General features: G+C 65.3%; 3 protein-coding genes across 9 annotated transcripts in view; 2 read left to right on the top strand and 1 right to left on the bottom strand.

Moving 5' to 3' along the window:
- Positions 1 to 1,831, top strand: part of SPEG (striated muscle enriched protein kinase) — a 40,135-nt gene extending 38,304 nt beyond the window's left edge. For all 3 annotated transcript variants that reach the window (XM_074593767.1, XM_074593765.1, XM_074593766.1), the window contains 2 exons: positions 64 to 213; positions 514 to 1,831. In XM_074593767.1, the coding sequence (XP_074449868.1) occupies positions 64 to 213; positions 514 to 721 (358 nt within the window). In that variant the 3' untranslated portion in view covers positions 722 to 1,831. The remainder of the gene's footprint in view (positions 1 to 63; positions 214 to 513) is intronic.
- Positions 1,832 to 2,729: 898 nt separating this feature from the next.
- On the top strand, positions 2,730 to 7,700 carry GMPPA (GDP-mannose pyrophosphorylase A). Of its 5 annotated transcripts, none has more exons than XM_074595319.1 (13): positions 2,738 to 2,907; positions 2,985 to 3,082; positions 3,175 to 3,278; positions 3,639 to 3,831; positions 4,002 to 4,061; positions 4,209 to 4,339; positions 4,476 to 4,490; positions 5,098 to 5,232; positions 5,413 to 5,510; positions 5,670 to 5,716; positions 5,805 to 5,897; positions 5,989 to 6,157; positions 6,246 to 7,700. In XM_074595319.1, exons 1-13 carry the CDS (start codon positions 2,865 to 2,867, stop codon positions 6,344 to 6,346), a joined length of 1,287 nt encoding a protein of 428 aa, XP_074451420.1. In that variant the 5' UTR covers positions 2,738 to 2,864; the 3' UTR covers positions 6,347 to 7,700. The 5 variants fall into 5 exon arrangements, 3 of the variants coding, with proteins under 3 accessions (XP_074451422.1, XP_074451420.1, XP_074451421.1); XR_012588405.1 differs by lacking the exon at positions 4,476 to 4,490 and having other exon boundaries at positions 2,739 to 2,907; positions 6,246 to 6,531; positions 6,730 to 7,700; XR_012588404.1 differs by lacking the exon at positions 4,476 to 4,490 and having other exon boundaries at positions 2,739 to 2,907; positions 6,246 to 6,852; positions 7,626 to 7,700.
- A 357-nt stretch (positions 7,701 to 8,057) lies between these two features.
- Positions 8,058 to 13,221, bottom strand: LOC141746394 (rac GTPase-activating protein 1-like). The gene is made up of 15 exons (XM_074594787.1): positions 13,107 to 13,221; positions 12,778 to 12,980; positions 12,559 to 12,683; positions 12,266 to 12,344; positions 12,025 to 12,078; positions 11,404 to 11,481; positions 10,930 to 11,050; positions 10,498 to 10,658; positions 10,114 to 10,275; positions 9,875 to 9,970; positions 9,602 to 9,803; positions 9,411 to 9,516; positions 9,146 to 9,278; positions 8,778 to 9,070; positions 8,058 to 8,702 (listed from the first exon to the last, which is right to left on the bottom strand). Exons 1-15 carry the CDS (start codon positions 13,189 to 13,191, stop codon positions 8,651 to 8,653), a joined length of 1,950 nt encoding a protein of 649 aa, XP_074450888.1. The 5' UTR covers positions 13,192 to 13,221; the 3' UTR covers positions 8,058 to 8,650.
- Positions 13,222 to 13,506: the final 285 nt, after the last annotated feature.

Here is a 13,506-nt window from a genome sequence, read left to right as displayed (position 1 = left end):
GGGGGTTTCAGGTGCCCTCCTACCAGTGTCCCCTAGCCTGCGCCATCCCTTCCCCCCTCGCAGGCTCAGCGGACGGTCGCCGTTCTTCGAACTGGACCCCATCGAGACGGAGAACCGCATCCTGGCAGGGCGCTTTGATGCCTTCAAGCTGTACCCCAATGTCTCACAGAGCGCTGCCCTCTTCATCCGCAAGGTCCTTGCCGTCCACCCCTGGTGAGTGCCTGGCCCAGCCAAGGAGGACAAGTGGCCCTGGACTGCGCCCATGGCCAGGCCAGGCGGGCAGCTTCCTACCCCACGAGGACCCTCAAGACATCATCAGTGGGACCCTGGGGTCCCTCCCTGCTCCTGGAAAGGGCTGGGATCTCCTGAGCCCAGGATCTTGGGATCCATCCCTGCTCTTGGAGAGGGCTGGGACCCCTTGCGTCTTGCAGGGCAGGGGTGGTGGCTGGGTTTGGGGGATGCGGTGGCAGTGAGCACCCTGTGGCCCCTGACTTGGTGCCACCCTTGTCCCAGGAGCCGCCCCACAGTGAAGGACTGCTTTGCCAATGCCTGGCTCCAGGACGCCTACCTGATGAAGCTGCGCCGCCAGACCCTGACCTTCACCACCAACCGCCTCAAGGAGTTCCTGGTGGAGCACCAGCGGCGCCGTGGTGAGGCCGTCACCAAGCACAAGGTCTTACTCCGCTCCTACCAGGGCGGCCAGCCACCGGGGCCGCAGTAGCCAGCACCTCGGCCGCGGCCACGAGGGGCCGAGGAGCCAGAGGAACATTCCAGGGGGCCGCAGGACTGGGCGGCCGAAGAGGAGCCGGGACGAGCCCACGGACCTCACCTGCCATCGCTGGGGATGCTGGCGGCCGGCATCATTTTGGCAGTGCCGAGGGAGAGAGAAGGTGCTGCCCCAGCCGTCCCAGCAGTGTGGTCCAGCAGCGGGCAGGTGGCGGGAAGCCTTGCTAGGAGGAACAGAGAATGTGGCAGAGGGTCAGGGGAAGGACGGGATGGGAACTGGGGGGGCCACGGGAGCAGAGAGCCACCATCCCGCCCTGGAGGTGCAGGTCCCGTCAGCCGTGTGCCTTACACCGCAGCCTGCAGCTGCCCCCAGCCACGGCACGGGGGTCCCTGCACTCCCCCCGTTTGCACGCCAGCGCCCCAGGACTGAGGCTGCTCCCGGGGTTCCTGCAGAGAGGGGGCCCCCCCGCAGCCCCCCAGCAGCCGGCACAGCCCCGGTCCTTATGGCTGGGAGTGGGGGCCACCAGCCAACCGCTCCTCCCAGCCCTGGTCCTGCCAAGCGGGTTTGCAGCCCCAGGACCGACGCCGGTGCCTTCCCCGGGACTGTGCCGTGGTTGGAGCAGGGGGGCAATGGCCGGCACCCCCATGCTTTGCAGGGGGGCACCCAGGTGCCACGCACACCTCCTGCGCCTGCTCAGGCCCACGCTGCTCACGCTCTGCCCGCCCGGCCCCAGCCCTCGCCCTGCGCCCCATCCCCAGACACCCCCCCCCCCAACACACCCGCCCTGTGCCACCTCCCACCCGTCGTCCCCCCCGGTGCCACGGCACAGCCCCATGGGTGCCATGCTGAGCCCCTTGTCCCCCTCCCCGGCTGGTGGCAGGATGGTCTGGGGTGCCCTGGGTGGGGGGACGGGGGCAGCGGTTGGGTACCCACCTTCCAGATGCTGCTGTAGCGATAAGGCTTTATTTATTGACTTTGGGGCGATGGCCTCTGCCCTGTCCCCGTTCCCCGTCCCCTCCTCTCTGCCGGGCTCTGGAGTTGCCAACGTCCCCGTGGTTTGGAGCGAGCAACGTGCCAGAGCAGCAATAAAGACCCTGAGCAGCCTGTCCCGTCCCGTCTCCGTGCCTGGCTGGGAGGGGACGGGGTGGGCTGGGAGCCTCGGGAGGGTCCTGATCCCAAATCCAGATGTGGGGAGCCGGGAAAGGCTTCCAGGTTGGGGCTGAGCTGGGAAAGGGTGTCCAAAACTCGGGGAAGGAGCCAGGAAAGCCACGGAGCGCCAGCGCGGGCTGGCTCATGGGGCGCTGGTGTCATGGAGTGAAAATACCAGGTGCTGCTGGACACGGTGTCCCGGCAGTGGCCTGGTGGCCCCACCAGTGGGGCAGCCGGAGCCAGGCTCCTGCTGGGGCCACGGCGGGTACAGGTGAGGGGTGCCCGGCTATAATATATATAACGTATATAATATATATGAGGAGGGGCAGCGGGGGCTGCTCCAGTTGCAGCCCGGCGGGTGTGGGACACTGGTGCCTGCCCGCACCGCGGCACACGCCGGCACCGATGCTCCCGCAGGCGGCCCCGCAGGCACGGCGGCTCCTGCGGACGTCTGGCACACGTGCGCGGCCAGCCCCGGGCACACGCATGTGCAAAGCCCACCCCTTGCACACGAACACCACCGCACACCCTTGCGCGACCCACCCCCTGCACACACTCCACCGTGGCCCTGCACACACGCGGGCCACCGTGCCCTCGCACGCGCACCGCCCGCCCCTCGCACGCGCACCGCGGCGCCCTCGCGCCCCTGCACGTGCGAAGCCCGCCCTCTGCACGCGCGCCGCTGCGCCCTTGCACGAGCGCCTGCAAAGCCCGCCCCTCGCCCACGCGCACCACGCCCCCTCCACCGTGCGAGCCCCGCCCCCCCGCGCACGCCCCGCGCGCCGGCGCAGTCCCTCCCCCTCCTGCCGCCGGCTGCGGCGCCCCCTGGCGGGCGGGAGGTCTCTCTGTGGGCGGTGGGGCGTCCCCGGCAGCCGCCGCGGTGACGTGGGGGGAGCCTGGCGCGCTGACGTGTGCGGAAGCGGCGGGAGCGGCGGCGGGGCCGGGGCTGCGGGGGCGCCGGAGCGGAGCGGAGCCGCGCCGAGCCGAGATGCCGCTGAAGGCGGTGATCCTCATCGGGGGCCCCCAGAAGGGTAAGTGCGCCGGACCCGCGGGGCGTTCCGCCGGCACCCGGCCCCGCCGACATTACCGCCGCCTCTCTGCTCCGCAGGGACCCGGTTCCGGCCGCTGTCCTTCGAGGTGCCCAAGCCCCTCTTCCCCGTGGCCGGGGTGCCCATGGTGCAGCACCACATCGAGGCCTGCGCTAAGGTACGGGGGGCCAGGGATGGGGCCGGAGGGCCGGGGCCAGGGCCGGGGCCACCAGCCCCACACTGCCCCTTCCCTCCTCCCTCTCTCCTCAGGTGCCCGGCATGAAGGAGATCCTGCTGATGGGCTTCTACCAGCCCCACGAGGCCCTCAGCCGCTTCCTGGTGTCGGCGCAGCAGGAGTTCAAGATCCCCATCAGGTGGGCAGGAGCCGGACAACACTTCAGTGGCCCCCCATGGCTCCCCATACAGCCCGGCTGGGCCCCTCACCCCCCCAGGCCAGCACCCAGGCCCTGGCCCAGCATGGATGGGCACAGCTGGTCTCCCACATTAGTTCTGCCAAATCTCCCTTGCCCTGGGCTGGTTCCTCCTCCAAAGATGCTTGTCCACCTCAGCTCCAAGCCACCGCTGCCTCCTCCTTACAGCCAACATCCACATGAGCCCTATGGTTGCATGGCAGAACTATGTCGCCCCTGCCAGCCCTTCCCTGCCCCGCTGCCAGGTGGTGCCACCAGACACCCGCTTCCCTAAGCCTTCGTTTTTCCATGCTTGGCTCACAGGTATCTCCAGGAGTACGCGGCACTGGGCACGGGTGGCGGCATCTATCACTTCCGAGACCAGATCCTGTCCGGTGGTGCTGAGGCCTTCTTTGTCCTCAACGCAGACGTGTGCTCGGAGTTCCCCTTGCAGGAGATGCTGGAGTTCCGGCAGCAGCACGGGGATGCCCAAAGCTTTGTCATTCTGGGTACCACAGTGAGTGGCAGTGCTAGGGAGCAAAGGGGCAGGGGTGCTCTGCCATGGGCTTGTCTAGAAGCCAGCGGCTCCTGCAGTGGATGGGTCCCTGGATGTGAGCTCCGGCTCTCATCTGCTCTGTGTCTGCATGCCCGCTGCTCCATCATTGCTAACATGTCCTTGCTCCACAGGCCAACAGGACACAGGCGCTGAATTATGGCTGTATTGTGGCAAACGCAGACACACAGGAGGTACTGGAGGCCCTCGGGGAGCCGGGTGCAGCGTGGGCAGTGGGTGCTGCATTGCCCGTGTGGGCACGTTCCCAGTGTGCCACAGAGGGTGTAACACTGGGTGTGGGGGCTGCACCCCAGGACTCAGGTCTCTTCCCTCGCCTCCAGGTCCAGCACTATGTGGAGAAGCCCAGCACATTTGTCAGTGAGATCATTAACTGTGGCATCTACCTGTTCACACCTGCCATCTTCCAGCACATCGGCGAGGTCTTCCAGAGGAACCAGCAGGAGCTAGTGCTGTGAGTGCTCCTTTCTGCCCTGTGCCCCTCCCACCCCACTGCTTCCTGGGGCTGCAGCAGCACGCTCATCCTCCATTCTTTCTCTATCTTCTCTCCTCCTCTGCCATCACTCACTTGTTTCCTGGTCCTGCACCAGCTGTCCTTACCTTGGGTAAGTCTCCCTCTGTGTCTGCACTGGCTGCTCTCTGGGCTGAATCGTCCCTAGCGATAATGCATGCTTTCCTCCCTGCTCCAGGCCGCTCTGCAAGGCTGTTCTTTCCTTTGCTCCCCTCCTGGCCAGCTTGAGACTCCCCCTCTCCCTTCCTTTCATCCCAACCCATCATCATCCAGCTCCAGAAGAGGGGTTGAGCGAGCCTTTCACCTGGGAATGCTCCATCCTCCCTCCAGCTCTCTACACCAGCCGCCCTGTCACCTGGTACCTCTGCCACCACCCAAGTGAAAACCCAGCTGTGCAGGGCTCTGGAGCAGGGGCAGGATCTGTCACTGATACACCTGCCTGGACCCGGTGGGCCTCTTGCACCGTCACCTTCTGGCTGAGAGCTTGTTTCAGCTGTCAGAGCCCTGTCCTTCTGCTGCTCTAGGGCTCAGTGGGGCTGGGCCTAGCCTGACAGCTGGGGCTGTCCCCTCTTTGTGGAGAAATGCACGGCTAGGAGGGACTCCAGGATCACCTGAGCCCCCAGATTTGGGGAAGGTAGCTGCTGGGGTCCCTGGCTGAGGCCGTGACTGGGGTGAGTGTCTAATGGGACTCTCGGTTGCAGAGAGGAGAGCTCCAATGGCTGGCAGCGTGCAGAAGTGATCCGGCTAGAGCAGGACGTTTTCACGGCACTGGCTGGGAGCGGCAAACTCTACGTCTACAAAACTGATGGCTTCTGGAGCCAGATCAAATCAGCTGGGTAAGGGCTGGGGCTAGAGCTGGCACACCAAAGGCATCAAGCAGTGCCAGGCAGTCCGTACCAGAACTGGGAGAGGAGGGTGCCCAGGCAGGGCCCTGGGGGTGGGTACTAAATTCAGAACCTCCTCTACCCTGCTAGTGCCAGAGAAGTAACACCAATCATTTGCTTTTCCTCCCCCAGCTCCGCTATCTATGCCAGCCGCCTTTACCTGAACCAGTACAGCAAAAGCCACCCAGAGAGGCTGGCCCAGAACAAACCTGGAGGCCCTATTATCCGAGGTACCCCTCTGACACCCGCTGCTGCCTTGGGGGCTGCCCCGCATGGGACAGGGGAGAAGTGGGGAGGCAGTGGGGACCCATGGGCAGGAACCTCCCCTGATCTGAGAAGTGAGTGCTCCTGCGAGGTGCCTCCCCTGACGCAGCTGCCTTCTGTTGCAGGGAATGTGTACATCCACCCGACAGCCTCCATTGACAGCACTGCGGTGGTGAGTGCAGGCCTGGGGGGCCCTGCAGTAGGGCAATGCTTGGGGTTGCCATTGTCCTCAACCTCACCGCCTCCCTGTGTCCTCACAGCTGGGCCCCAACGTCTCCATTGGGGAGGGGGTGACGGTGGGAGCTGGTGTGCGTGTGCGCGAGTCCATAGTCCTGCACGGTGCCTCACTCCACGTAAGTAGGGTTTGCCCAAGGGTGTGGATGTCAGCCCCCACCCCTTGCAGGGAAGCAACAGCACTCTTCGTCCTATTCTTCCTCGCCCCAGGACCACACCTGTGTCCTCAATACCATCGTGGGCTGGGATAGCACCATTGGGCGCTGGGCACGCGTTGAAGGAACGCCCAGTGACCCCAACCCCAACGATCCCTATGCCAAGATCGACAGCGAGACCCTCTTCCGGGACGGGCGCCTCACACCCTCCATCACAATCCTGGGTACGTCCCACTCGCACCCAGCTGCCCCGACCCAGTGCAGTGGGGTATTTTCCCCCTCCTGCTAACCTACTCATGCTCTCCCCTGCAGGCTGCAGTGTCACCATCCCCGCTGAGGTCGTTATACTCAACTCCATCGTCCTTCCTCACAAGGAGCTGAGCCGCAGCTACAAGAACCAGATTATCCTGTGAGTCAGCTGCTCGCTGGGTTGGAGGCGGAGGGGCAGTGCCAGCCCCCCACTCCCTGCTGTGCCCCAAAGCAAGAGCCTGTGCTGGGACTTCACCTCCTGGGAGGTTCCAAGCGCCCCCAGAGGGGTAGGTGAAGGCCAGGAGCCCCGCAAGTGCCTGATTCCTACTCCAGACAGACATTAAAGCTGGTGAGCATCAGCCTTGCGTGCTGCTTCTCTTGCAGCCCAGGGACCAGCCCTGGGGCACGGTGAAGGCTTTGGGGACAGCACGTGGCCCTGGCACGAGGCTGCGTGCCTGTGCAGGGAGCCCTGGGCTGAGGCTGTTGAGGGAGCACTTGCTGTCTATAGCATCTCAGGTCCTGAGTTTTGGGTGTTTCTCCACCAAAGGGCACTACCAGCATAGTCTTGCCACCCCTCAACCAGGCTCTACCTGCTCTGCAAAAGTTGCTGTCAGCAGCTCTCTGGAAGATCTTGGCCCATCTCAGAGGCTGGGGAGCTTTGAATCTGCCTGTCTTGCGTAGGCAACCCACCCTGCAGGAGCAGGTTGTGAGGATCCTGATTTCAGCAGCGTGATTGCAACAGCCTGAGCTGGGCTCCCGCCTACCGCTGGGAAAACAGCGGCACCAGGCTGTCCTAAGGGCACTGGCACAGGAGGCTTGGGTTGGACAAGCAGGCTGCTGGCCCTGGAGGGAGCTGCAAAGGCACCCCTTCCCCCAGCACCACCTCTGCCCCCAAGGGCTCAGTAGGAGCTAGGAGAGCTGCCAGCCCTGCCAAGCCCGCTCCTGTCAGGCTGAGACCTGCACAGGCTGCTGAGGCAGGGCTCAGGGTGACGGCAGCAGGCCCCCACCACCCCGGTGGCCCAACAGCCTCCTCCCCACCAGCGTGGGTGTAGCTGGGGGGGGGCTCGCTGCATGTCTCCTCTCACACCAGTCACATCCACAGGGTGCCAGAGCAATCAACTTACATGTGTGCAGGTGGCAGAGATCCACCACCTCGCTCTGTCTCAAGAAAAGCCCTGTTTTTATTGAAGGCAGCTCCCTGCAGGTTTTGGCACAGTCTGTCTATGGTAACCAACGCTGCCCTTTATCCACTTACCTCCCTGCCTTCTCCTCTGGTTTTGGAGCTCTGTGCTAAAGCCCTGCACTCCCCTGAGAGCCCCATCATGCCTCTCACCTTCAGCTAGGCATTGCATTAGGGATTCTCCATCCATCCATCCAGTACTACCCCAGCTCGATGGATTTACAGTAAATCCTTGCTCCCAGCCCTGTGCCTTCCTGTGCCAGTTCTCCTGTGGTCCTGGGCGGGGATTAGCTGTTCCCTGTCTTTAAGCACATTAAACTCCTTCAGTTTTGCCTCTGCCTTCGATGTGCTAATTTCCTTGCCCGCTAGTGAACACCCCTGCACTGGGGGAAACTGAGCCAGAAGTACTTGCTTCCAAGACTGTACATGAATTTTCTCTTGCATCCCACATCTGGCCTGGCTTTTAGTAGGGACAAAGTTTTCTCAGCTGCTGGACGTGGCCCTAGGGCACTTCTCAGCCCTGTTGTGCAATTCCCCTTTTTCCCCCCTAAGCTCCCTTGGTAGCAGCTGTCCCTTGTGCAGAGTTATCTGGGGGACAAGCCCTTCCTGGGCCCTTGCTCCATTACAGCCTCATCCAGCTTCCCCCTCTTTGGGGGAGAGGTCTTTGTGTCCCAGCCCTGCTTGGGCTTTGCAGCTCTTGGAGGGGAGGAAGGAGTTAAAGGGGCCTCCACGGAGGTGCCAGGAAGTCTGGAAACACTTTAAGGTTGTCCTGCCCTGAGCAGCAGCAGCTCCAATTACTTGAGGCCAACATCTAGGCTGAAAGAGGGGCCTCCCAGCGCATCCTGAGCTCCGGGGCAGGGAGAGGAGGGCTTCTGCTAGGGTGGGAGGGGGCTCTGCCTGCCCTCCCCTCCCTGCCCAGCAAAAGCAGGGGGTTTGGGGAGTACTGCTCAAACCTTGCTGTCACTACAGCTCTGTCTCCTACCGAGCCAGGCTCCATCATGCCCCAAACCCATGGCACCTGGCAGCAGCAGCAGGGAGGGACAGAGAGCAGCCACAGGCAGGCTTGTTTTGCTGCAAACGTTTAATACAAACCAGCCCCAAAGTACAGCGCTGGGGCAGCGTCCCTGCCACCGCAGCAGGGCAGAGCTAGCCCTGCTCCCCAGTCCCCAGGGACACAGAGCAGGGTTTGGAGCTCGGCACCACCAGCTCACAGCCAGCTGCCTGGTCCTGCAGGCTTCGCTCCTCCTCCGGTGCCAGCTCCATGCCCCCTGGGAGCCGCTGCCGCAGGCTACACTGGAGAAGGGAAGAACCGGCCCACCTTCCTCGAAGCCTGCCCCTGCCTGCGTGGGGAGAGATGAGTCAGGGGTGCAAAGCGAGCTCCCCTGGGCCCCCCGCCCACCCCTGGCAGCACTCACGGGGGCTGGGTGGCCGTGCCCACGCAGCTCCGCAGGGTGTTGGGGAGGCAGCAGGTGCCGGCTGGGCTCAGCTGGCCCGGCTTGGGCTCCAGGGAGACGATGGGGCGGAAGAACGGCTCTGCAGGACCCCAGGACCCTTCAGCAGCCACAGGGCGAGGGCTGGGAGGGGGCTGGGGCTCCTGTGCCTCACCGCGTTCACCCACCGGGGCTGGCATCGGCACCAGGTTCTCCTGCTCTGTCCCCAGGAAGCCTCTCCAGAAGTTGGGTGGCAGCGAGAGGAGCCGAGCCACCACCTGGGCAGGGAGGGATGGAGGATGGGGATGCTGGCAGCGCCCGGGGCACAGCCCACACCTCAGGAACCCCCTCACCTTGCACTGCCGCGGCGTGTCCTCCATGATGGCAAGCGGCGTGGGGTTGGCTGAGCCGTGTCCCACCAGTGTGGGACCAAACACACGGGACAGGTTGAGGACATCCATCTTGCAGTCGGGGCTGTGCGACACCCTGCAGGGGGTGACGGATGGGGTAAGTGTGGGACCCTCAGCCTGGCTCTGAGGCATGGAGCCTGGGTAAGGGGCAGAGAACCGGGACATGGGGACAGACCCATGGGAGCCCGTGCTGGGATGAGTCCCTCACCTGAGCAGGTGCAGCATGAGGAAGGCCAGGGTGTCCCTGTTGGCTGGGGGCAGCTTGCTCACCATGTGGCGCAGGGCTGTGCCGCAGGCAGCATCGTCAGGGATGTCTGTGGTGGCACCATGGAGCAGTGTTAGGGGAAGAGCAGCCCCTTCCCGCCCCTCTCCCCCCCCCACCTCAGGACCCCCACTCACCGGCAGCCCGCAGGAAGGCGGGGTGCAGGCTGAAGGTGACCAGCGGCTCCTTGAGCCCCCGCAGAAAGTCCTTGAGCACCCCACACACCACGTGGATGTCAGCCACGCTGCCGAGGGCTGGCAGCGCACCTCCAGCCCGCAGCAGCCTCCGCTTCCACTCCCGCACCAGCTGCTCCGCGCCTGGCACCCGGTACAGCCCTGTCTGGGGCGCAGGGAGAGGGTCTCAGCCCCACGGGGACCACAGCATCGCCGCCCCCACTGCCCCGGACCTACCTCCGTCAAGCCTCGCGTCTCCACCTCAGTCACACACTGCACCACCAGCGCGGGCACCAGCGGCGGCGTGGCGGGGGCGAAGTCAGCCAGCACACCCTGGGGAGGACAACGCCGACCTGCTCTGTGACCACTGCCCAGCCCCACGGCGGGCAAAGCCCCAGCATCCCAGGGCTGACATCCCGGCAGCCCCACAGGGACGTGGAGCAGCCCCCCAAGCCCCACCGTGCCCCCCGCCTCACCTCGCTGGGCCAGGCATGGTGGCGAGGCCAGGGCGCACAGGGGCTGGGGCACTGCTCCTGGCACTTGGGGTGCAGCAGCAGCTGGCACTGGCGGCACTTGACGGCAGCCTTCCCAAAGCGGATGCGGGAGCCGCAGACACCGCACGGCTCGGGGCGGATCACCTGGAGAGAGGGAGCAGGGTCAGGGCCCTCTTCTTGCAAGTATCCAGCACCACTCCTTCATCCCCCCTTCAAAACAGCCCCCACCACCTCCATCCATCCCCTGTGCAGGCAGAGCTGGGGTGGGGGGGGACAGAGCTTTGCCCCCCATCCCAGACCCACTCCTCCTGCCCAGCTCCCTTCTCCATAGTGGCCAAGAGGAGGGAAAGAGGCTGAGGCATGCACCGTTTTGGAGGTGAACTGGTGCTGGAGAGAAGGGAGGCCCCGTGGAAGCGAGGGGAAGGGGGCTGATGCTGGCTTCTCCGCAGAGCTGCCCTCCGTGTGGCTCTCCTGCCCAGGGGCATGGCAGCCCAGGTCCTCGCTGGTGGCCCATGCCGTGGTCAGCTCTGCAGAGAGAGGAGGCAGTGAAGAGGGGCCCAAAAGGCAAACCATTCCAGCTCCCGGCTAGGATGTGGGGAGACTTCTCACCTCCCAAAGAGCTCCTGCAGCATCCCAGCTGCCCTGGGTACAGTGGCACTTGGCAAGTCCAGAGGACCCTGGTACCCCCGTGGACAAGCATCCCCCAGCAGATCCCCTCCCTCCCCGCCCCCGTGATGGCAGCACCCTGAGGCTGGTCCCACACCACCCATAAGCTCCCTCCCCAGCCTGTCCCGTGACCTGCACGTGTGGAGACACGGTGTCCCTGGCGAGAGCGGCGTCGCGGCACCAGAGCGGTGGGCAGGAGGCTGCCAGCAGGGCCTGTGACCTCGACAGGAGGGGACACGGCGGGGATGCTCACCTGCCAAGACGGGGGTCAGTGAGAACATGCCTGGCTGCCGCCCCACGGTGTTCCAAGGTCTCCCCATGAGCTCTGCTCTGCCTGCTCCCTGTCCCCGTGGTCCTGCACAGCCCGGGATGCTGTCACCATGGGTATGGGGGGGATACAGGCTACAGGGCACTGGTCCAGCACAGCAGTGATGCTGTCCCCACCGGGACCAGGGGGATACAGGCTGCAGGGCACAGGACTCTGAGCACCTGGGGACAGCTGAGCACCCCCAAACCCCACAGCACCCACAGGCCCGTAGAACTGAAGGTTTCAGCATTGCCTTCACACCCCATCCCTGCCCAGGGCACACTGGAGTCCCTACTCACGGTGTTGTGGGGTGCCACAGAAGACCGGTGCCGCTTCGCCACCACCACAGGGCCAATCTGAGGGGCCAGGGACACACGCTGGGGACAGAGCAGATGGGGTGAAGGGTAGGCAGGGACCCCCTCCCTGACTCTGTCCCCCCACCCCAGAGCACCCGAGCCAAGCGGTCTCAGCCCCACTAAAGGTCCTGGTCTCACCCTGCCCCCTGGCATTGCCTGCCCCACACCAGGCCCCGCAGCTGGATCGGAGCCAGCCCTGGGGCTGGGGGAAGCCAGGCCAGGCCTGCAATGCAGAGGTGTGAGCGGAGCAGGGTGTGGGATGCCCGCACGTGCGGATGAATTATTGAGGAGCCCGGCTGGGCCACGGTGGAGGGTAATGGAGTTTCTATTGATCGTGGGAGGCTTGCTGAGAGATGACGCTCCCAGCCCAGCATCAATAAATTAAACCCCCTGCCAGGCTCCCTGCAGCCTCCCGTGCTGCGATGGAGAAGTATGTCCCGTGTGGGCAGAGGGTCCCAGGGCCACAGTGCAGGAGAGATGGGCAGACCCGGGGGACCCTCACCCACGCAGGGGCACAGACCCCACCTCAGCACCAGCCCCTACACCCCAGCGTTTCCCTCGTACCTGCCTCTCCTGGGTTTTGCGCTTCAGGGTCCGCACCACTGTCATATCAACATCCTGAAAGGCAGCAGGGGAAGGCTGGGGGGTGGCAGGACTGCATAGGGCCAGGGGCATCCCCAGCATCCCTGCTCCAGCAGCAGCCTGGGGCAGCCCATTTGCACGGCCGTGGTTGGCGCCCCCATTGCAGGAGTGGGGCTGCTGTGGAGAAGGTGAATGCTGGGACTCACAGCAGGTCGCTCCTTACCACATCGTCCTCGGTGCGGTCGTAGCTGATGTCCGAGTGGGACAAGAGGGACTGGCACGACTCGTCCACTGCAGACGACCTAAGGAGCACGCTTGGGGTTAGCCCAGTCAGGGCAACTTGCCCCCCCGGCCAGCACCTCCTTGTACAGCCATTCCTGGGAGCCCAGAGCTGACACCTTGGCAGAGCCTGAGCATCCCTGTGCAGAGCCAGCTCCCCCAAGCCCCGCAGAGGTGAGGGGGAGAGGGGCATAGCCGAACCCATGGCTACCCAAGGTGACCATCAGCCCTTCTCACCTCCTGCCTGGCACCAGGGATGCTGCAAAACGCCGGCCAGCCAGGGCGCTGAGGACAGAGCACTGCTCCCCGCTGCCCCATGGCTCCCGCATGAGGGTCTCAAAGACCAGCTGAAGTTTGCGCTCCTGCAAGTGAAACAGGGCAGCAGTGAGGGGGCTGGGGCCCCCACAGCCAGGTCTGCGGGGTAACCCTGGTGCCAACCCCCCCTTCCCCGCCAACCTGCTTCTCCAGCTCAGCCTCTGCCCGGTGCCGCTTATTCATCTCCACCTCCACCTGGTTGCGGGCGTGCTTGAGCTTCACCTCCAGCGCTGCCCGCTCGGCCTCCACACGGGCCAGCTGCTCCCGAACCCGTCGCCCATCCTGCTCCAGATGGCAGCATCTCTGGCGCGTCGCCTCAAAACACCGGGCGATCCGGATGTAGTCTGCAGGCAACACAAGCGGGTGGCCAGCCGGGATGGGGGGTGGTGGCCACCACCTCCCCCAACCCCCGCAAGCAGCAGAAACGGGGGTCCCGGGGTGCTCCAGGCCGAGGGGCTGCTCGCACCCACCTTCCTCCACGCTGCCGTCGAACTCCAGCAGCTGCAGCACCCGCTCCAGCCGGGAGAGGAGCCGCCCATTGCGCTGCCGCAGCATCCTGGGACGGGGCAGGACCCCAACAGCCCCCCGGAGGGCGGCAGCGCAGCCCCCGCTTCCCACCCCTCCCGGGGAACCTTCCCCCCGCCTCCGCGGCTCCTGCCCCACGCTGGCCACCGGGGTCGGCCGTGCGCCCCCGGGACGGCGCAGGCTCCGGGGAAGAGGGGCCCTCCCGGCCGGCCTATGTGGGCCGGGGGCCGGGGTGGAGCCCGGCCCGGCTCCGCCTCCACCTCCCACCGCCACCGGGGGCCGTCCCGCCGCCCCGACGGCTGCCGTGCGAGGGACCCGTCCCGGGAGCCTTGGGCGTGGGGTGCC

The sequence above is a fragment of the Larus michahellis genome, chromosome 7, assembly GCF_964199755.1.
Source record: "Larus michahellis chromosome 7, bLarMic1.1, whole genome shotgun sequence".
Classification (NCBI taxonomy): Eukaryota; Metazoa; Chordata; class Aves; order Charadriiformes; family Laridae; genus Larus; species Larus michahellis.
The sequence above is the reverse complement of the archived record's forward strand: the minus strand, read 5'-3'. Positions and strand labels throughout refer to the sequence as shown.

Coding starts and splice junctions, on each gene's coding strand:
- LOC141746394 (XM_074594787.1), bottom strand. CDS start 13,191: ATGCTGCGGCAGCGCAATGGGCGGCTCCTCTCCCGGCTGGAGCGGGTG. Junction 12,981..13,106: donor CGACGGCAGCGTGGAGGAAG/GTGGGTGCGAGC, acceptor TGTTGCCTGCAG/ACTACATCCGGATCGCCCGG. Junction 8,703..8,777: donor GGCACGGCCACCCAGCCCCC/GTGAGTGCTGCC, acceptor CTCCCCACGCAG/GCAGGGGCAGGCTTCGAGGA.
- GMPPA (XM_074595321.1), top strand. CDS start 2,865: ATGCCGCTGAAGGCGGTGATCCTCATCGGGGGCCCCCAGAAGG. Junction 5,717..5,804: donor CCATTGACAGCACTGCGGTG/GTGAGTGCAGGC, acceptor GTGTCCTCACAG/CTGGGCCCCAACGTCTCCAT. Junction 5,898..5,988: donor TGCACGGTGCCTCACTCCAC/GTAAGTAGGGTT, acceptor TCCTCGCCCCAG/GACCACACCTGTGTCCTCAA.